We start from the raw sequence: 21,371 nt of genomic DNA on the forward strand, positions 1-21,371 counted from the left end.
TGTGATCAACAGAAATGTTGAGCGCTGCAGGTGTTTTCGTTTAAGGATAACACTAAGAGTGAAACAAAACGATTTTATTCTACAAAATTCAGATATAACAACGATGTGCCGCTTTAATATGAGTGTGCACAACCATAAAAAAAAGAGATTTTGCAAGAAATAAATAAGTAGCAACAGAAATATACATGTGGACAGCAGATGAATCTGCAGTAAATGTGACTTTATCAACATGTCCAAGTATTCACATTCTTTAAATCCTTTAAAACTAGCAACTGCAAGCTAAAAACACTCCATGCTGCTAAAGGTCCTGCATTAAAACCTGCCACATGTTCTAACAAGTAGCAAAAAAGTATTTAAAAAAAAACAACCTCATCATTTAAAAAGAATCCCCCTGTGAGTGTTATACCATTAATATATTATATTATTAGAGTATTAGTAGTTTTTTTCTCTACTTGGTCAGGGCATAGCTAATTTTATGTTAGTTTAAACAATGCATCATATTTTATAAGATCAATCTCATTTTTTATATTTGAAGTCTTAATCTGTAGAGTAACTATAGCTAGTACAAGTACCTTCAATTTGTACTTAAGCACAGTACTTAAGTAAATGTATTTAGTTATGCTCCACCAATGGCTATTTTATTTATAGCTAATAGGGTAAGACAGCGCAACTGTCTCTGTATGTTTTTGTTTTTTTTTAAATATAACAATGATTGATCTTGCATCTGTGTATGTGTATGTATGTGTGAATTATAGAAATGGAAATCATATTTGTGCAAGAATTGAATAACGTAAACTCCAAGTAGCAGAAATCACTGTCGAATTTTAATCATAAATAATGATTACTGCAGATATACTCCTAATAGCTCCCACACATAATAAAGAATATCAGGTACATTTTTAATACATTTAAATGGATAACTTTTATAACATGTTTACAGCATATGTGCTGGCAGATCTAAACATGTTGCTGTATTTTAAAACCTCTCCACTTAATTCCATTGGGTCAGAAGTAAGTGAGTGATGGCAGATAAAATGAGGAGGACTTGGCATTTCGTTGAACACAGTGTGATTCTTCAGTAGAGCTGTATCATGTCTTTTCATTCTTCTAATATAAATTCATCACTTTTATGTTTGACTCCCTAAGCCAGGGCCCTCTTAAATCAAAGCAATTGGAAAAGAATGTGTTATAAAAAAAAAATGATGATGATGATGCAAAATGACCTTTCTTTCCCTCTCGACCCGAAGCTCCCAGGAATTTGTAGGTGGTCTCAATAATGTAGCTGATGGTCTTTAGTGAAACAGCAGGTTTTTGGTTTGCTCTGCGGTGTGTGTGCGCCCCTCTGTCTGTTTGACACATTCCAACACTGCACCCCTCTCCAAGGCTCCTAACTACCAGTCAGTCACCATGGTTACAGCCATACATCCATGCCAGCCCCTCGCACTCAAAGACATATTTGTTTGGCTAGTGTAGCTACGTTCCTGACAAAAAAACACAGCTTTTTAGCATAACACCTGCTAATCTTGGGATTTAGCTCTTTGAAGAGGACTGCTGATCAGAAATTCAAATATATTATTTGAATGCTAATCTGAATGTTAATCCCCGGCCTCCGGGTCTTAAAGCATCCTGTCTTTCAATAACAATGTTTATTTTTCATTTGCTTTGCCTTTTTTCATTTTCTCTCACACTCCCCACCTCTCCCGCCCCTTATTTTAGCTCTGTAGTCTATTCCCTCAAGAATATTAAAGGTGGACTCATCTTTTAAAGTATGAGAGCTTCAATGGTTTGGACGTGGATTATTATCATTCATTTTGATGATAATTTAAGGAGTCGGGGAAGGTTGCCCTGGGTGAAATGTTTGGTATCGATCCTGTTTAATTGACGTACCCTACCGCAGTCTTTCACATTATTATTCATCTATTTCCCTTGAAATTGTTATGTCCATCGGACATGAAAAAGGCGTTATTTATCCTTGCGTTCTTGTCTATTTTCCTCTCAATTTCTTTGCTATTTCTCTAGATGTTATCCACATCACTATGTATACGCGTGGCTGACTGTTAGCAACTCAAGGAGATGAGTGGGTGGCTGATCTGGGTGTTCTTTAAATTATGTTTTAGTGCGGATAAATAAATGCCAAGAACAAAAACAAAAAAGAAGATAATGAAAGACAGACCAGACCAAAACATATACATCCTTATAAAAACTACTACTGCTTATTGACTTATCTGAGTGGTTGACACGGTGTACATTACCTAATACTTGCTGACTGTATGTCCTCATCCAGTCAGCAGACTTTACCATGTTCGGTCTTCTGTCTTTTTGTCTTGGTTAAGACGCAGAGACAGAGAATCAAGGGCAGCAGGATCACAAACGCGTGAATCTGGATCTTGTGAACAACGTCTAATTCCTGGTTGCCTCAGATGCTTACCCCCCCCCCCCCAAAAAAAACTAATTTTGGGCTTTAGACTGAATCTCTGTTAAGTAAACAGAGCCCCCTCATTCAAGCAGCCTCCATCACAATGATCTTCAGATCATCTCTGCCCATTAAAACCTGGGCAAACACTTTACTTCGCACCAATATACTACAGATTGGAGGAAGCGGAAAAAGGGGGAAACACACAAGGGCTTTATTTATTTTTTTCAGTCTTTCCCAGATTGTCTCTCTTTCTCTCTTTGCTACCTATTAATCCAGTATCTTTCAGCCCTGGTAAACTCCTCAAGATGGACATTGCTTGGTTCAGGGTGGAGAGGGGTCAAGCTCCATTGGCCTCTGCACAGAGCTGTGGAATTTTTCATTAGTGCACAGCTGGGTCACAAGTGGCTCCAAAGCCGTCTTAATATTGTGTAGGCCCACAGATTAGGAGCGGAGAAAAGAAGCCAGAGCGTGATGCTCTCCACCAGACCCTGCCTTTGCATATTTGCAGACTTGTGCTTTAGAACACCTCATATTACTGTTTGTTTTATTTCTTAGACCCAGAACCTCTGGGTCAATAGTAATTATAAAGCCTTCCAATCCAAATGTTGTTTTTTAACCATTCCAGCTCTGAATCTAGTAAGATGAGTCCATTTATTTTCTTACAATGAAGGAAGTTTAGAATCTTAGTGTTACTTACTTTTTCACTTCTTGATTTAATCCAGTCTTTGAGAAATTATTGTTATTTGGACATGAGGCCGTAATGTTTTTCTATTTCCTCAAAAGCATCGTGATTTGTAGTCACTGAGTCCCGAGTCTTATTAGAAGGGAAAAAAAAAATACAAATTAAAGATAGACCTTGTGTGTCTGTGGTCTGTTACAGTCAGCCGTAGCTCTATAACACGTGATAGCCATTACGCTTATTGTAGCCATCACTCTCTCTGCTCTCCCAGCTCTTTCAGAAGCGGTGATCACTCGTCGAGCGGGCCGAGCCCTTAATGGTGGGCTCTGCTCCACCTCACGCAGATTAGCTGGGAAAGGGGCGGACAAACAGATACCCCAGCGATGGAATTGTAAAGAATTACATAAACTGGGTGCAGTTGATTTTACAGGTGCTTTTAACGGGGAGCTGTCCGGGAAATTTTTTCTTCTTTTTTTTTTAGTTCGGCTCTTGGCGTCTTGCTTTTAGAGGCACCGCGCTGTAAACATGTCACATCCCCAGCGGTGATGGCCCTTACAAACTGCTTGACTTACTGCAGTGACAAAAGGCAGAGCCGAGCACTTTATAACAGCCCTGTAATTCACAGTCTTTTCATTTATTTGTTCAAGGATCAACTCCACTTTTTGAACAGGTAAAAAATAAGCAGGAGAAAGAAAAAAAGAAGCCAGAATGCATCAAACACACACATCTTTACAGTCATAATTCCCTCACTGATGCTGTTGCTCTGAGTATTGTTTGTCGTGAGCTCTAAAAACTGAGCCTAAATGCGATGTTGCACTCATTTTACATACTCAGGAACACCAGCTGTCCAAACAGCATCATGTGTGTGTGTGCCTGCTTACTCTTGTATTTAGATGTGTACTTAGCCTCCTCTGCTGCCCAAATACACTGTCCTTTTCACTCCATGAGCTTTGTTCTACCTGTGTGGCTGGGAAGGATTATTTCCACACTGTTTTCCTAGTGACTCATTAGCAGATACACATGAAGGAGAAGCGCTCAGGTCGCTTGATGCTGCAAGACAATTCTCGGCATACCGCTGTTGCTCTTGGAGCTTTGTATGAACACGCAGTATGTACTGTACTGTATGTAGCGTTACGTGTCGCCTTATCATATATATTTCTCGTATTTCATATAGTTTGACAGCAGCATGAGTTACACCCCATCACCACTATTGATGCATGTGTTTGAGGCTCTTGCAGTCAGTTAGAATACACATGAGCATCTCATCCTCTCCAAGCTGTATTTCAACTGTTGAGTAATCTGGGAAACACATCCTGGAATGAGATCATTTGAATAACGACTCAAGGGTTAGGATTTCTTTGTGCAGCTGTGCGGTATATGGCGTTAATGTACAGATATGGGATGTCTGTCTGGGCCGGGGACTCGCCTGACGGAGCCGCGCATTCCAGCGCATAGGAGCTCATGCTGCCATAGAAATAAAGTGGCCATATTTATTTTCACAACAGCGGACGTGTGGGATAGACGATCCTGGAAACACCTCGCTCCACACTAACTGTAGCCAGTATCTTTTTTACAGACTCACTATAGTTCTGCTCAGCAGCTATTACTAAGTGCGTTCCCCTCTGAGATGCAGGGCAGGTGCGTACGCACACACTAACCCATCAAACACGTCGCCGCGATTATCTTTGCTATGCCAAGTGCAATCAGCTCGTCTCATTCCTCCCCTGTGAGCGTGCAGGCAGCCGGTTGCCCCGCTCCAGTGCGGGGAACAAGCAGAACCCTGTGGCCAGAGCTGTGTGATGAAGAAGGCACCTTTGGGCCATTAGTGGTGTACACATCTCCCGTTAATGTGTTTTACTTTTACCTGCTGGGAGTTTAATTAAAAAACAAAGAGCCTCAATTTAAAGGCCATTATTATGCTAATGTAGTAAGCATGGGATGGTGATTAAGCAGCTTTTAGAGCTGACTGGAGCTGGCCCTTGGGAGCAGAAGGATGGCACTTTTTATTTGGCTTCATTACTCTGTATGAATCTATGCTCCAAAAGAGAAACGCTGATACCACGAAACAAGGTCAGCTACTGAGATCGTTTATGGAGACGGCGTTATCGGCCTACTTTTTTTGCACCGTGCTCCTCGCGCGGACTGAAAGTTTGTTTTCATCTTCTAGAGTAAGAATGAATCAGGATATGCTTTAGCTGCTTTAATTTACACATGCACAGCCAAAGTAAAAACCTTTTTTGGAGTCTACTTTTATCATCTGTCCCTCTGCAAGCAATCAAAAGCTTCTATTAGCTAAATGCAGGTTGCTATTTATAGGCCAGTGTGGTCTGCTGCTTCTATAGAGGACAACAGGACCATACATGACAAAGTCATTTTCATGATGTTTGAGACAAAGTTGAAAAGGTTTTGCCTTCAACATCTGGGCATCAAATGTTTTCCACTTAAGCTGAAGCTCTTGATGCTGTTGCTGAGAAGTAATTTTCACATACTAAGACGTTTCTCCGGAGGAGCTGAGAAGTGGCTGCTCAACAGTTCGGAGACGGATATGTTTGTTGTCTTTCCAGACAGCAAGATTCCACGTGGAAATTGTGAACAAGAAATGACCTATTTATTAAATTTGGTTAACGTTTTCTTTAAGGTATGTGAAAACTTTAGAACTTCAAAAACAGATATACTTGAAAATATCTGTTTGGTAAGTATAAGGCTACAGCAAGCTTCCAGTTAGCTTAGCTTAGCATAAAGACTGGCTCTGTACCACGGTGACACAATCCTCCTACCAGCACTTCTAAAGCTCACTAATTCACATGTTTTTTAAAATCTTGTTTGTTTAATCCGTACAAAAACCAAAAGTATAAAAATGACAAGTTGTGGTCATGTGCCAGACTATTTCTGGTTATTTAGTTAGTTTTCGAGGTGCTGGTGCTAGGCAGATTTTCTTACCTTCGTACAGAGCCAGGCTAGCCGTTTCCAGGTTTCCACTCTCTATGCTAAGCTAAGCTAACCGACTGCTAAACAAATATGAGAGTCGTACACATTTTCTAATATAACTCCTGGCAAGAAAGCAAATATGCCTATTTCCCAAAATCTTGAACTATTGCTTTAAAGTTTTTACACATCTGTTTTAAGTCTTTAAACTATGCTAACCGGCATGCTAGCTGGAGCCATGTATTCAGCCAACAAATGTCACAATCGTGTCAGTCAATGTGAATGTGTGTATTTCCCCAAACGTTGAACTATTCTGTTAAGACTCCCATCTGCTTTGAAAGCAAAGACACTTTTGAATATTCCGGTCAGCTGCCGAGAAATGTAGCCACTAAATCAGGAAGTATCAAGCGTTGCAGGGGTTGACCGATTGCTCCACATGCCCCCTGTCCTGCCCGGAGGCCCTTGTCTGACCTGCCTCCCAGGCCTCATCTCTCACCTCGGCCATGATTGGCATGGCCACAGGTTTCCTGCTCAAACACCAGAGCCCATCTTCAAAGTAATAGCTTACAGCTGCTGCCTGGATAATCCTCATCCCCTCTGTCTTTGAAGCGATGCGGTGACATAATTGCCCGGGCTATTCTTCCCTTAATTGTTATGGTGTTTCTCCGAGTGTTGTTCAATAGCAAAAGGGGGGAAGTAGGTGAGACTGTTGCACGTGTTGCTAAATGTAGCATGATTATCAAGCGCCATAAGCAGCTCCATACTCTCCCCCCAACTCCCCCCACTCCCCACCTCTTCGCTCTCTTATTCTTCTGGGTTTTCTTTTATCCCGCCCAGTCCTCCTGATGCTTATCACTGCGGCAGAAGCATTAAATGTAATGTCTGTAGAAGGGAAATCATTGGCAACATGTGGTGAGAGCTTAAGATGTTGTCACACTTTAAGTTGCCTATAATCTGTTCAAAGGGAGAGTGCATAGTTCTCCAAAGTGCCTGGATAAAAAGGGAGGAAGAAGAAGAAGAAGAAGAAGAAGAAGAGCAGCCGAGAGGCCGAAGTCTCTCAGCTGCACTTGGCTCGGCTGAAGTGTGTGAAGACAAAATAACTGTCGGTCCCTGTTGGCTTTTGTCTCCTTCACAATGCTCTTTTTTTTTTTTTTTTGTTCTTGTCTGTGTTTTTATTCCGCATTTGCTAAGAAACACAGCTTGTAGCGTTACAAGCCTCAACCGTGTGATAATCTGTCACGGCGAGGAAGAGAGAGCCATAGATAACGTGAGAAAGAACAGACAGGGGATTACAGGTACGTGGACACAGGATTAAAAAGAGGGACGTAATGATTCCTCGGGGAGAGAGGTATGTGCTGAGATGGGCTCTTTTTTTTCCCCCTTTCATTTATGAGTCCAGTTCTGGGGAGGCCTTGGGTAAATATTGACACTTCTCTCTGCTTGAGATGCAGCCATTGATCCACACAGGAGGAGTCTCATCACTTGATCTGTGCGCTCAGGTGTGGGAGGAGGGAAAAGCGAGAGCTGGGGACTTGGGTTGTCAAGCTTGTCAAGCTGGTGGTCTTTTTTGTGGTGTCTTTTATACACAGACTAGCTTAAAAAGGAGCTGATGAGCCTGCCTCTGCGACACCGGGAGTCATGTTACCCGAGCAGCTGAACTTCCAGAAAGTGGATTTGAGGTGAATCCAGGTCTTAGTGTGATGGGTCACTGGGATCAAGTAGAGGCAGAACGTGGTAAATGATCACCTAAATCACTTTAAAGTCTGATTCCACTCACACCTACAGCACTTTAATATCTTTAATATCCCAGTAGAGCTTCACAGAGAGCTGTTTAGTCTCCTTTTCCGCTTTTTTAAATATAGGTGTATATATATATATATATATATATATATATATATATATATATATAAAATCATCATTTACATCTTCGGCTCGATCTTTTATTGGCCTTGTCCTCAAACCACTAATCAGGTAATGTTGGGGAGGTTGAATGGCGTGCCTCCCTCTGGTCAACCTTCACTGCTCACACAGTGGTGTTGTTTTAAAGAGCATTCTTTAGCAGCTGAACTTGGAAAGGTATTAAAGTGGGATTAGGCTCCTCCACAATCCACTGCTTGTGTCATTCAGAGAGTTGTGTTCTCCTCTCCCCGCTGCCACCTCCCCACTCCTCCTCTGTTTGATTGTGGCTAGCCGCAGGAGTGGGACTGACTGTGCCTTTCAAAGGAGAGGGGTAGGGTTAAATCCCTAGTCCACTGCTCCCTGCTAATTCTCCTTGTTCCTTAGAGAAGGATTTACTTCTGCTGCCAGCTTCTCAAAGGCCTTCTCTGCCCATCCGAAAAGTCGCCGTTGCCTTCCTGTGGAGGTGTGGTTGCCATAGAAGAGGCGTCACGCATGGCTATTCCATCTGAGCCCCGCTGAGAATGGGGACCGGGGCCTGAAAACAGGCAGAAAGTCCGGATTAGACCCGAGCACAAAGCAGGACAGGAAGATTCCAGAAGGGACGAATAGGAATTACAGCAGCAAAAATAATGCAAAGTGACAGAGAGGGGAAATAGAAAAATAATGGCTTACAAGATTAGACGCGGCGAGGAGAAAGAAGAAAGGAAAGAGGGCTGAATGAGAATGTTTTCATCTAGATGAGAAGATTTGAGAGAGCGGTCGTAGGTGAATGCGGGGCCCTGGACGTATCAAAACCGCGCTAACAAGTCATTTCCTCAACTTTTTGCTCTCTTTCTTAGCCCTAAGCCGGCAATCATTAGCTAAACATTAGAGTCTGAGCTGGGAACTCGTCTTGACAGATTCATCACCTCTTTTCCCTGATCCCAGCATGTAACACACTAATCCCTCTAAAAACTAGAATCAAGTCCCTGAACGTTGAGTTTATCTTTACGAGAGTGTGTCCATGTACGATTTCCTTTTTTTTTTTTTATTTAATTTTCTGATTTCTTTTTTTATTAGCAGTGTTTTTCTTGCCTTTTGTTTTTTAGCGTCCAAACTTGGTGGTTTGTTTAGAAGACAGATCCAGGTTGGCAGGTCACTTAAACTAGAACCCTGCTTGTTTGAGAAACATGCCAAACTTTCGTTTGCAGGGGATTATCCTTGAGGTTTTTCCATAGTTGAATAATAATCTTCTTAACTTATTGTAATAAATGAAAGATTAAAGGATTTCATGAACCCTGTGAGTGCCAGCTTATGATATCTCTGTTGTTTTGCTGCTGCATGATGGTTAAAAAAAAAAAAAAAAAAAAAAAATCAGATGCTATAACTGCCGTTTTCCTGCGCCGGATACAGGTGGTGGTCATAATGGATGGAGCTAGTGCAAAAATATATCAATTGATGGGCTGTAATTAAGATAACATAAAATCAGATGCTGATCTGATGAGTAGAAGCAATTATTTTAGAAATAGCATAGACAACAACACAAAGCGCGCCATTGAGTTTCCAGCGTGCATACAGCTGCTCATACACTTATACTTACACATGTGAACACGCGCGCACACACACACACACACACACACACACACACACACACACACACACCATATCAGTACTCAATCAGCACCTATAACAGCATTACCATAACAAAACCATCCTTTGGTTTCCCTCCGCTCATATTTACACATTATAGTCATCATCACTATCGCTCATCCCTGTCCCGAAACCTGCCGATGATGTCTATTGCTCCTCTTGCTGCCTCCCTGCCTTGCACAATGAAATAGATGTTCACCACAAATAGATAGGCGGTTGCCAGCTGTCTTCCAGACCAGGGCAAACAAAGAGGCCACTAATAAATCCAGCTTTACGGCTGGACAAGATCAACCACACTCCCTGCCTTCTTGCTCCATTTAATGTGGCTTCCTCTGAACAACAGAGCACGAATTAAATGCCTCTCAGTCACCAATAAAACAATGCAAACATCTTCCTGAAAGGATATAAAAGAAGATGGAGGTGTTGTCTAGGAAATGGTGATAGAGGCAGTGTTGCGACATAGAGGCACGATATTAGAAAGAAGGATGAACTATGGTGAGACCAGAGGGCAGCCCAGTAGTCAGCAATGAATCATGGCCTCTGATACGCTATCTGATGCATATAGAGAGACGTGGATATGAAAGAAATGTGTAAATTGAGAACAAAGTCTTCATTGGGATCATCAGGTTTTTGGTGATCACTGCACTAGAACATGATCTGATGATTTGCGAGGGGGTTTGGGTGCCCATGACTGAGCTCGCTTGGAATGACGCGGGGCGGGCCCACCCTAGAAATTTTAACAGATGAGTTGCTGCCAAAAGGAGTCACCTCCTTGGCTGCCCACAGGATCAGCAAGCCAACTTGACTCTTAGTCAAAAAGCCCCCTGATGGGCAAGTCAAGAACAGAGAGCTTCAGGACAAAATAAAGCCATGGGAATTATGCATTATATGGCTTATCATTTCAAAAGTGTGTTGTTTCTTTTCTTAAAAGTTACATAGTCTCACTTTAAAGTGATCCTCTGTAACTTTAGCTGAAAAGCCGCCATTGTGGCCACAAGTCGCAATCATAGGCAGTTGTTCAGTGTCCCAAAAAATGAGCTAGTTCACATTCATCTCTTCCATTTTTTTAAAATGTTTAAATGGCTGTTGTCTGATTGGTCTTTCCCTTTGTTAATGATTTCTTGTGATCATCATTCACTCGCAGACATTTCCCAAGACTGGTCGGACACTCGATGTGTATACGTTTCAAATTCGTTGCTAATGTGGCTGACATTCGGAATGTGAGATTTTTCTGTTGGAATCTGTACTGATTTGTTCATAAAATTCCTTCAAATATTCCTGTGAACTGGCCTCAGCTGTACTGGTAGCTGCATTGTCTGAGTTGCCAGTTGCACTAGCCATGCCGCGTGCTGTAAAACACAGTGCGTGAGCGTCACGTTCATTAGTTGCAAACGGATACATTTCACCGAAAACATTAGCATGTTCTATGAACGCACTCTTTTACACTGATTGTGAGGTAGTGAAAAATTCTAAAACGTAGTGTCATACTAGAACAAGAAGAGTAGAAGAAAAGTCTTGATGTTACAGTAGCTGCACAGCATTATCTATCTAAAGTTTGCTAACATTAGCCACCTTAAGCTACTGGTCATACCAGACCAAGGACGGCTGTAGCAGCCAAACCCTGAGTGTACGGAACTGAGCAAAGGTGCATTTAATTTCTAATGAATTGAACCCAAGGGTGGTGTTAACATTGGGGGGGAGACATTATAACCAGGGGGTCCTTCCCCATAAAATGTTTAGCGTCAAATACTTCCATGTCCTGCATTCTGGTGAATTTTTATGCAACAATTTTTGCTTTTTTTGCATCAATTAATGCTGCAATTGTCTTTTTTACCTCTTTTGGGGAGGGGGTTCGAGGCGGACAAATCTACCTCTTCTAAATATGGGGGGGGGGCAGCTCCCCTGCATCCCCCCCAAAATCTACGCCTATGATTGAACCTTTTATATACAAAAGATGAATGTTCAATCTCTTCTTTTAGATGTTACATAGTGTTGCTTTACACAACAGAAATGTCTGTCATCAGCACACCTACAATCATCGCTCTCTCTCGTTCTCTAGGTTGTTTGCGACCAAGTGCAGTGGCTGCATGGAGAAGATCGCCCCCACAGAGTTTGTGATGCGCGCCCTGGAGTGCGTCTACCACCTGAACTGCTTCTGCTGCTGCGTGTGCGACCGGCAGCTGAGGAAGGGCGACGAGTTTGTCCTGAAGGAGGGTCAGCTGCTGTGCAAGATCGACTACGAGAGGGAGAAGGACTTACTCAGCTCGGTTAGCCCGGATGACTCAGACTCAGGTGAGCCCTATGCACCCTCTCACACCAGAGTGAGAACAACACCGCGGTGCCATCATCATATGGCACCACGGTGTTGTATTCTGTATGCTCGGTTCCATCACAGTGGTAGCCAACATAGAGATAGTGACTGAATCTAACTGGTAGGGGTTGGGGGAAAAAATGGATTCACGTACGTCTTGTGATATTTTTGCGACTACTTTTAAAATCGATTCTTTTGCCTAGAATCAATGTTTTTTTTAATTTTAAAAAAAAAAAAATTTTTTACCATCGATTCACCTTAATATTTTCTGTTCATATGGTACCGCCGACGCCGACCACATTATATCTGTTTTCCAGCAAAAAAAAAAGCAGAAAATGCAGAAAATCCATGTTATGTACTTCTTAACAAATGAACTGACTGACATGTGATGGGCATTCTTCTTAGAAAACAATTACTTTTTATAAATGTCTCGAAGTGTATAATTCAACTTTTGTTTTTGTTAAAGAAGGAAAAGAAAATCGCAATACTCAATACTATCGAATCGCAATATACTTCTTGAATCGCAATTAATGAAAATCCCAATACAAATTGAATTGGGACAAAAGCATATCGTCCCAGTCCTACTAAATGGATTTAGTTTGTAATATTAAAAGGAAAAGAACAATATTTATTTGTCCTTAAACTAGTCGCCAGATCATTTGCTGAACATCTGAGATCTTGCATGCAGCCCAGGCAGTAAAAACTTCACAAAAAAAAACAGCTCCATCTGCAGCTTTTCAATGGCGGATTTTGTAGCATTCTACAGTAATTTAAGCAGGGAGCGTTGGTTTATGATACAGTAGGAAGTGGAAACAGGACGAAGCCAAGCCACCCTGCATTAATGGCTCTCCATGCGTGGGCAGGATCTAGTGCTGGAAAGAATTAAATCACTGTATCATGGTGAGTGACAGAGGGATTTGGGGCCTTTTTGCAGAAAGCCTGCGCCCCGGCTCTTATCAGCTCTAGTGTTCCTTGCCTATAGCCTCCACACACAATGAGGCATCTCGCCAAGCCTCACTGTTCACTACCATCTGGCTCACATTTAGACATGCACAAAAGCGAGGGAATTTGTCAAATACATCTGTGCCTGTGTCAACTTTTGTCAACTTGTGGGAATATTTGCTCTGCGTCTTCCTCGCTTTCGGTTGTGTCCCGGTGCATCGCGCAGGCATGTCTTTTGTGCATCTCTACAGATTTCAAGATGGAGAAAATGTTGACATGAAGGTTGACATGAAGGAGGTTAACCTCGGCATGTGGCTGACAAAATGAAGGTTTTCAGGGGAGAAATGTAGATACTTATCAGAAGCAGCTAACAGGAGACACTGAGTCATCATGTTTCTCCTTACAGCATCGAGACCCCCAAATCATTGGGATTCATTAACAACACAGCCGGTTTACATTTGGAAACACTTGTTTTCAGCCCCACATTGAAGGAGAATTTATGTTTTTTTTTTGTCATTCATTTATTTTTCATGTTATGTTTACATAGCTTTGTGGCTTGTGTGTGGGTGGTGTGGGTGGTGTGTGTGTGGGTGGTGTGGCAGGTGAAACTGAATTAAATTACATACAGTATTTCATACTATACAGTATGCCATCCCACTTTCATTCACCCACCAACTGTTCAAATCAGAGGCAAAAGTATGATTTTATTTTTTTTTGCCCTTAATAGAGGATAAACTCTGACGATACAGTGTGTGTAACAGGTTTTAAAGTTTCACATTGTTTTCATGCTCCTACAGTACATAAAAATGCATAATCACTGCTAGACTTACTCGTGAAGTTTTTTTCTTGCTGTGTCACGGGAGATGCATTTCCCACATGTACTCGTGTTGCCTTTTTCATGTTGCACTTGATGTAGTATTCTTATCAGAGATTGATTTAGTGTAAATCAGACAAAGCTGAGCGCAATACATTACATGTGACGCAGTGTCCAGTTCGATGACAAATGTGCATATTTCATTGTGCTCTCCGAGAGCAAGAGCCGTAGACTTCTGTAGGTCTAATCGTACATGTGGCCTTTTCCTTTTGTAATAAATTGATAACATAAGTATCAAAAACACATGTGTATCCTTTGATTACGCACTTGTGGTGTGTGAATCTCCCGGAATGGGGAAGAACGAAAATATATTTATCAGCGGACTGTCACTGTGTAAGAGGGTGTAGTCAGTTCAAGCTTGTGCTGCTGATGACTTAGAAAAATGACTCTTTCTGCAGAGAAAAGTGACGATGAGGAGTTGGACATCAAGCCCGAGAAAGGCATAGGAGGCCAGGGGAAGGGGGATGATGGGAAGGATCCCAGGAGGCCCAAAAGGCCCCGAACCATCCTGACCACTCAACAGAGACGGGCCTTCAAGGCCTCCTTTGAGGTTTCCTCAAAACCCTGCAGAAAGGTAAGGCAAATCTTAAATAACCTGCGAGCAGTTTACACTAGAAAATGGGGAAACTTACTTAAGCTTTCTGGAGGGCTCCTAAGAAACCATGTGCTGTGGAGAGACGTATACTTTGTGCTTATTGTTTTATCACATACACATAATATGTTGATTTGGTTCACAGTTGTCTATTTTGTTTATTATTTTATTGTATTGTCTTAAATATTATAGTTATTATCTCATCTTGTCTTAATTTTTTCTAAGTAAGTGGTGATGGGGGGCGGGGGGGTGGGGGGGTGAGCTGTATTTTTTTTGTTTTTTGTTTTAGGACAATATAAAAATTGTTAATCATAAAAAAATAACCCGGGAGGAAAATGTAATTTTATATATATATATATATATATATATATATATATTCCCTGGTCTGCATTTGTGGTAATGAAGGCTTAGATGCTGACCACGAGCCCTACAGTAGTTTCACAAATAAAATTCTCAAATTAAAAAAATCTCCCCCACCTAAGAGCTGCGCTTTGAAGTGGTAAGCAGCATTCTGTTCTGTGTTAACTGAGGCAGGCTGGTGTAACGCAGACCGCCTGCACCAAATGTCATACTGAGATAGGAGAACTGCCTCCATAGCCCAGGCCCTAAAACAGGCGCTGCACCCGGCCGAGGCTTTGAAGAGGCAATAAGCAAAGAGGTCCAAAAAAGACCACTGCATTCATTCAGCGTTCACTGAAATCAAAGCAAATCAAAGAGGCAAACGTGGAGGATATGTTAAGTATTTCAGTGTGCTGTGAAGTGTTTTGTTTTCACGTGGGATGCTGGAAATCTTTTGTCTTGCTGGTTTCAGGTGAGGGAGACGCTGGCTGCAGAGACGGGACTCAGTGTTCGGGTGGTGCAGGTCTGGTTTCAGAACCAGAGAGCTAAGGTGAGCGCACAGGATGAATTAGATGTTGCGTCCGCATACAACAGCCTTGTTCCATCTTAGAGTCCAGCTAATAAATCAGCACAACTATGTGTGTTAAAGTTATCGCTGCATTCCTTTCACAAATGTAAAAAAAAAAAAAAAAAAAAAAGAGAAGCCCAAGGAGTTGCAAATCTCGCTCACTCTTGCATTAAATGTCTACGCCCTCCTCTTTTCTGATTATTATCTTGTGAAAAACCTTTGATACTTGACAATGAAGTGCACTCAGATACAGATTCTGTGCGGTTCATTCGAGGGTGAACAGCGAGGAGCATCCTTTTTAAATTAAAGAGCGCATGTTAGTTTTGGGGGTTCCTCACAACTCTGACTCCTCCGTTTCAGATGAAGAAGTTGGCAAGAAGACAGCAGCAACAACAAGAACAACAGAATTCTCAGAGACTTGGCCAAGGTACGAAACTGTACTTACCCTGCACGCACAATGGAAGCTCATTGTCTCAAAGCTCTTTCTCTGGGAAACTTTTCTAGGAGCTATATATGCACATTTTAGTCTTTCACATTTTCAACATTTTAAAGCCCCCCTCCCCCCCCCACTCACTTAGTTTGCTTATTGTTCCTTCATTTGGTTGTGTGAGCTTCGCTGTGCAGAATGATGTATGTGCAGAGTTTGACAATAGAAGGAGTATAGTTTCTCTGTGCTCATCTTAAATCTAAGGTTTACGTGTACGTACGAGCAAAAGTTTATGACATCACAACTGGAAGCCATTCTTGGTGCAGTATACAACTTACAAAAGTGTGATGTGGAACACACATACAGTATTCATAGGGTCTGGTTTTTCAATATGAAAGAAAGAGGCAATGTAATTTTTATCCAGGTAATTGAACTTCTTTGTAGAAAAAAATCATATCAGACAGAAGTTATTATTTAAAAATATATATTTCTCATATTGTAAAAAGTGAGATTTACATGTGTTGTTGTACAAAGCAGGTTGTGGTGCTATATAAATATTGTGAAAATATCAATCCACAGAGAAATGTACACAGCCCGTATTCCCAAACAAACCATCAGGACTACCGTACGGTTGTGATGTCACAACTAGGCTATACATTGGAAGAAACTGCCGCTACAATGCTGTTACAGTCATTCCCCGGCTGCAGTGATGCTGCAGAGACTCAGAGAGCATAGATGTGAAAGTCCCGGAAATGCTGACCAATCAGAGCAGACTTTTTTCGGCAGGTGGCTTAAAGAGACACTAAAATGGAGCGTTTCAGACAAAAGAATGAACACAGGTATATTCAGACAAACAGTATGATAAAACATAATGTGTTTGTAAACATGTTCTAGTCAAACCCAAAGTATGAACCTGAAAATGAGAATGATAGTTGTTCCCTTTAAAGAAAATCATTTGTATGCCATAAAACATGTCTGGAGCAGGTCTTCTTATCATAACAATGTATTGTTTTAAATATTGAATGCTAGTTAGAAGCTGTCCATACATGAGTACTTGTTTTTGGTGACTGCCAAACAGCAATAACAAAAACAGCAATGGAAAGCTCTGAATCAGACAATCGAAGCTTGTTCTCTTCTTTGCGTTCTGTTGCAGTATAGTCAAATGTGTTGTGAGAAAATAGTTCCCAAATTCATTAATTACACTCCATAACAGATTACAAATATGTCACTGTGTAAACAAGAACACTTCACATCAAAAGCAAGTCAGAAATTCTGTCTGGAAGCCAAGCGAAATGAAGGGCAGACGTCATTTTGCAAAGCCACTGCAAAGGGAATTTTAGAAGGGGGGGGATGGGCTGCAGTGATGAAGCCACAAGAGTTTTGGGTCCCTCTTACAAGTCAGTTAGCCAAGAGCAGTGTTTGTGAAGGGAATTGTGGGAGAAACCACAGGAAAGACTACTGTCGGTTTCCATGGAAATACAAACAGACGCAAGCAAGCAATCCAGGTATTTGAATGTTATTATGGCTATCTCACAAGCACCAGACTCCCTTCATTTGTATCACGGTTTTTGCTCTGACAGTCTAAGAAAAGACCCAAACAGAAACAAGAGCTGCAAAGATGAATTCATTCATCGATTAGTTGTCGTTCTATTAAATTAATTAGCAACTATTTTGATAATCGATTAATCGGTTTGAGTAATTTTTTATGAAAAGATTGCAGCTTCTAAAATGTGAATCCTTTCTGGTTTCTTCACTCCTCTATGACAGTACACTTCATTGATTTGAGTTGTGGACAAAACAAGACATCTGAGGATCTCATTTTGGGCTTTGGAAAACACTGATTGACATTTTTCACCATTTTCTGACATTTTACAGACCAAACAGACCAACTGATCGATTAATCGTGAAAAAATTGACAGATTCATTGACTATGAAACTAATCGTTAGTTGCAGCTCTAACAGAAGCTGAGATTTAGGGGAGTTTGCAGATCTAAAATGACCAGGTATGAATGGGAATCTACCAGGAATGTCCCTACTGTTAATGCTCTCATCATCGTGTTTTTCCCCTGATCCGTCCCACATGTCTGCCCATTGTGCGTGGATACATTTACATTCTGCAGACTCATCATCAAGTTTTTTTCTTTTCTTTTTTCCTTTTGTTTTACATTTTCTGTAATCGTCTACTCTCTTTGCCTTGCAGAGGTAATGTCCAATCGGATGGAGGGAATGATGAACTCCTTCACACCGCTGGCTCCGCCGCAGCAGCAGCTGCTCGCCATGGATCAGAACGGTTACAGCACAGACCCGTTCCAACAGGGGCTCACCCCCCCACAGATGCCCGGGGACCACATGAACCCATATGGTGAGCATCTACCAACTCCCAACCCCCCCCCTCACCACCCTCTACCAAAAAAAAAAACACACACACCCACTCCTACTCTAAAAAACACACACATGCCTGTCCCTTGATCAACCTCATAGCTCCCCAGTGTGGGACATATGTTCAGGCCACAGCTCCACTGATTTAAGCCGCTCACAAAAGACGTACGAGCAGCTTCTCCTCCCACACGAGATAACACAAGCACACTCATAAGGCATTGGGTTTTGAAGATCATTTTCTTAAATCTGTTTAATATGGTTTTAACTCTCCGCCTCCACTTCTGAGACATGCCCTGTTGCTCATAATGTTTTCCAATGGTGGTGAAAAACATGTGGTCAGTGTAGGACAGCTTGAGATGAAGTGCACTCCAGACAATGATTGAGGGTTGTGTGAGCTAATGAATCAGAATGGGAAAACAACAAGTCCCTGATTTCTGTGCGATACAGGGAAGAATTAAAATGCATAGTTGGAGGGGGGGATGAGTCAATCAAGTGTTAGTCCACAGGATGTAACTGGAATAACACATTTCTGAGTGATGTCCTCAACAAGCCCCAGAGGGACCATTTCCTGAAGTTCATAACTTCCTTATAATTTGCCTCCATTTAGTTCATCTCGCTAGAAAGAGACCAAATCCCCAGTCTCATCACTCCTTTGGTTTGGGGAAAAGAACAATATTGGCAAGGCATTAAAAGATATGTCTCGAAACACTGTCCCCATTTTGTGCAACACTATCATTAAGATCCAGAGTGTAATAAAGTTAACTATTCCCTCCAGAGAAATAACATGTTGAGGTTTTATGAAAGGCGGAAGCGGTTGCTAATAACCAGATCTTTTAGGAGGATGCCCCTTGTTTACATGCTCCCTCATACACCGCAATTGTCCCAGCGAGGGCAGCAAAAAGTGAGCTTTGATATCGAACAAAACAGCTCTCCCAGTTGTGATGACACACAACAGCCATTTCTCAAAGTGACTATTAGTAATTATAATTTCCCAAAGCCTCCATCAATCTGAAATACAAGATTGCATTGATTTCACAGTCAGAGTGGGGTGTTGTTTTGTTCGAATGACGCCTCTGCCACCGAATCCTGACGGTCTGATCTCTGTGTCATTCTCCCCGCAGGTAATGATTCCGCATTCCATGACATAGACAGCGACACGTCTTTAACCAGCCTCAGTGACTGCTTCATGGCATCGTCGGACGTCAACTCCATGCAGGCCCGCGTGGGGAACCCCATCGACCGCCTCTACTCCATGCAGAACTCCTACTTTGCATCATGAAAGAGAAGAGTGAAAACACATCAGCACAGAATAAACTGCCCATCTCAACCTAAAGCGCGATGGCCAGGAGTTCCCACACCAACACGGACACGACAGAAGAAAACCTCGCAGTAGCTCCTGGTTATGTGCTGAAAGCTTACTCAAAGATAGTAAAAAAAAAAAAAAAAAAAAAACACTCGTTGTAGGACAGTGAAGATTCCTGGAAAAAAAAAAAATAAGACTTAAATATTGTTTAGAGATTATTCGGTAGGATTACTTATCTGTCACAGGGGATGTTCTTTGTTCACTTAAAGAAATACAAGTAGATATTGAAGCCACTGATTACACACCCTCACAACCAAATAACACAGTGAATTTATACAGTGCATGATCAATTGTAAACTAAAACTTTTTGTAAGCCCCGTCCCCCCCGCCCCCCGCCCTCCCCTCCCCCCACCCTTGGTTAAGATGTGGTGTTTGGACTGTTTCTTCTTTCCACTACATGGATTTCCATGTTCACCGTTAGCATTTTGATCACTTTCAATAGGTTTAGATATTGTGTTAATAGTAAATAGGTGCAGCATGTCTGCAAGAGTGACTGTACAGTTGTGTATGTATGAGAGTTTGTGGTGAGAAAGAATTGTTTAGAGGAGAAAAAAAGGCGGAGAATTTGTTGGACAAGTAGGATCAGTAAAGTGTAAATACTTTCCCCAGGCAAATTGGATGTGCATGTTACAAAATGGAAAGCATTCTATTTATTTAACTATAACAGGCTCTTGAAGGTGCATATTAAAATTGAAAAGCTTTATTTAAAAAGGAGAGCATTTTTTGTTGTTGAGCAATTAGCAAGTTCATGAGTGTCACAGCTCATCTGTATGCCTTTTTAATATGAAGATTAACCCTTTTGTTTCGTTTTTTATTTTTTATTTTTCTTCAGCCAAGCTGTAAATGAGCAATGTTGCTATTTATTTCGTACAGACCATAAACCTTTTGTTGTCATTGTCATATGTGCATTCTCAAAATGTTAAAGTTGCTAATTGACCAAAGTTGACTGGTTTGATGAATAAACAATGTCTTTCTCCTGATAACATTAAATAAATGCCATTCAGTGATCATTCCACATGGTAAACATGTTGAGTCCCAAAATGTCACCTGCTTCAGTGAACAGCTCATTACATTACAGGGGGATTTGTTAGCCAAGTTAGCGGTGTGGCTTAAGGGTCTAACAATGTCGGCTATTGGATGGATTGCTACCAAATTTGGTACATACATTCATTTTCCACAGAGGATTTGATTCTAATGACTTTGGTTATCTCCTGACTTTTCCTCTTGCACCGATGCTTTTAAAGACATTCCCATCGGCGGTACCATGTGTTTAGTGCTACTCTAAGTTAGCATGCTAACCCGCTGAACGAAGCAGTGTTGCCAACTCTTTTCCAATGAAAGTAGCTAGCACCAGCTCCAAAAGTCGCTAAAAGTAGCTAGATGACGTCATACGTGCATTTCAATCAGGAGAGACTTCGTTGCAGATATGCAAACATTTATTAGTAAGATATAACAAAGTAATTACATACATAACTTTGGAGATTAGACTCCATTGTATACGGGGTATATATACAATTCTAAGGTTTAGGAAAACCAAAACATATCCCCCAATGGAATCTAGACACTGGTGGTGGTGAAAAAAAAAAAAAAAAAAAAATCCGTATAGGCAAAACGAGCCGTCAGCCGGGAGAAGACCGAGAACATCGTGCCGAATATGCCTGGAGGTAGAAGGGGAGGAGGCGGGTCGCACTCTCGTCTGAAAATACAACTGACATAAGCAGGAGAGAGAGAACAGATTTAAAACATGGTAGTCATGCTGTGACGTGCCCAATTCTGATTGGTATACAGAAACGTAACACCCACCTACCAGCTGATCAGTTAAAGAGAAGAGAGACAACGTAATTGAAGTCTCCCTGACAGAATTTACGCTGAGCTACATTTGCATATTTGTGACATCATTACGCAATCATTTGCATAAAGCTTAGTGGTTGTGTCAGCAAGGTAGAAAATAGAGAAATAAAAATCTTTAGCCAAATAATCACAAATTCAATACAGAATTTATTTTACCTTATAATTGTTACTTAGGTA

General features: G+C 41.4%; 1 protein-coding gene across 2 annotated transcripts in view; it reads left to right on the top strand.

Annotated features, from left to right (window-relative positions):
- The window catches only part of lmx1bb (LIM homeobox transcription factor 1, beta b), a 47,887-nt gene extending 28,231 nt beyond the window's left edge, over positions 1-19,656 (top strand). For both annotated transcript variants that reach the window (XM_031300687.2, XM_035997757.1), the window contains exons 4-9: positions 11,608-11,840; positions 14,074-14,249; positions 15,079-15,156; positions 15,535-15,601; positions 17,802-17,963; positions 19,102-19,656. In XM_031300687.2, coding sequence (XP_031156547.1) covers positions 11,608-11,840; positions 14,074-14,249; positions 15,079-15,156; positions 15,535-15,601; positions 17,802-17,963; positions 19,102-19,259 — 874 coding nt within the window. In that variant the 3' untranslated portion in view covers positions 19,260-19,656. The remainder of the gene's footprint in view (positions 1-11,607; positions 11,841-14,073; positions 14,250-15,078; positions 15,157-15,534; positions 15,602-17,801; positions 17,964-19,101) is intronic.
- The last annotated feature ends 1,715 nt before the right edge of the window (positions 19,657-21,371 follow it).

This window comes from Sander lucioperca, chromosome 2 (genome assembly GCF_008315115.2).
Source record: "Sander lucioperca isolate FBNREF2018 chromosome 2, SLUC_FBN_1.2, whole genome shotgun sequence".
Lineage (NCBI taxonomy): Eukaryota > Metazoa > Chordata > Actinopteri > Perciformes > Percidae > Sander > Sander lucioperca.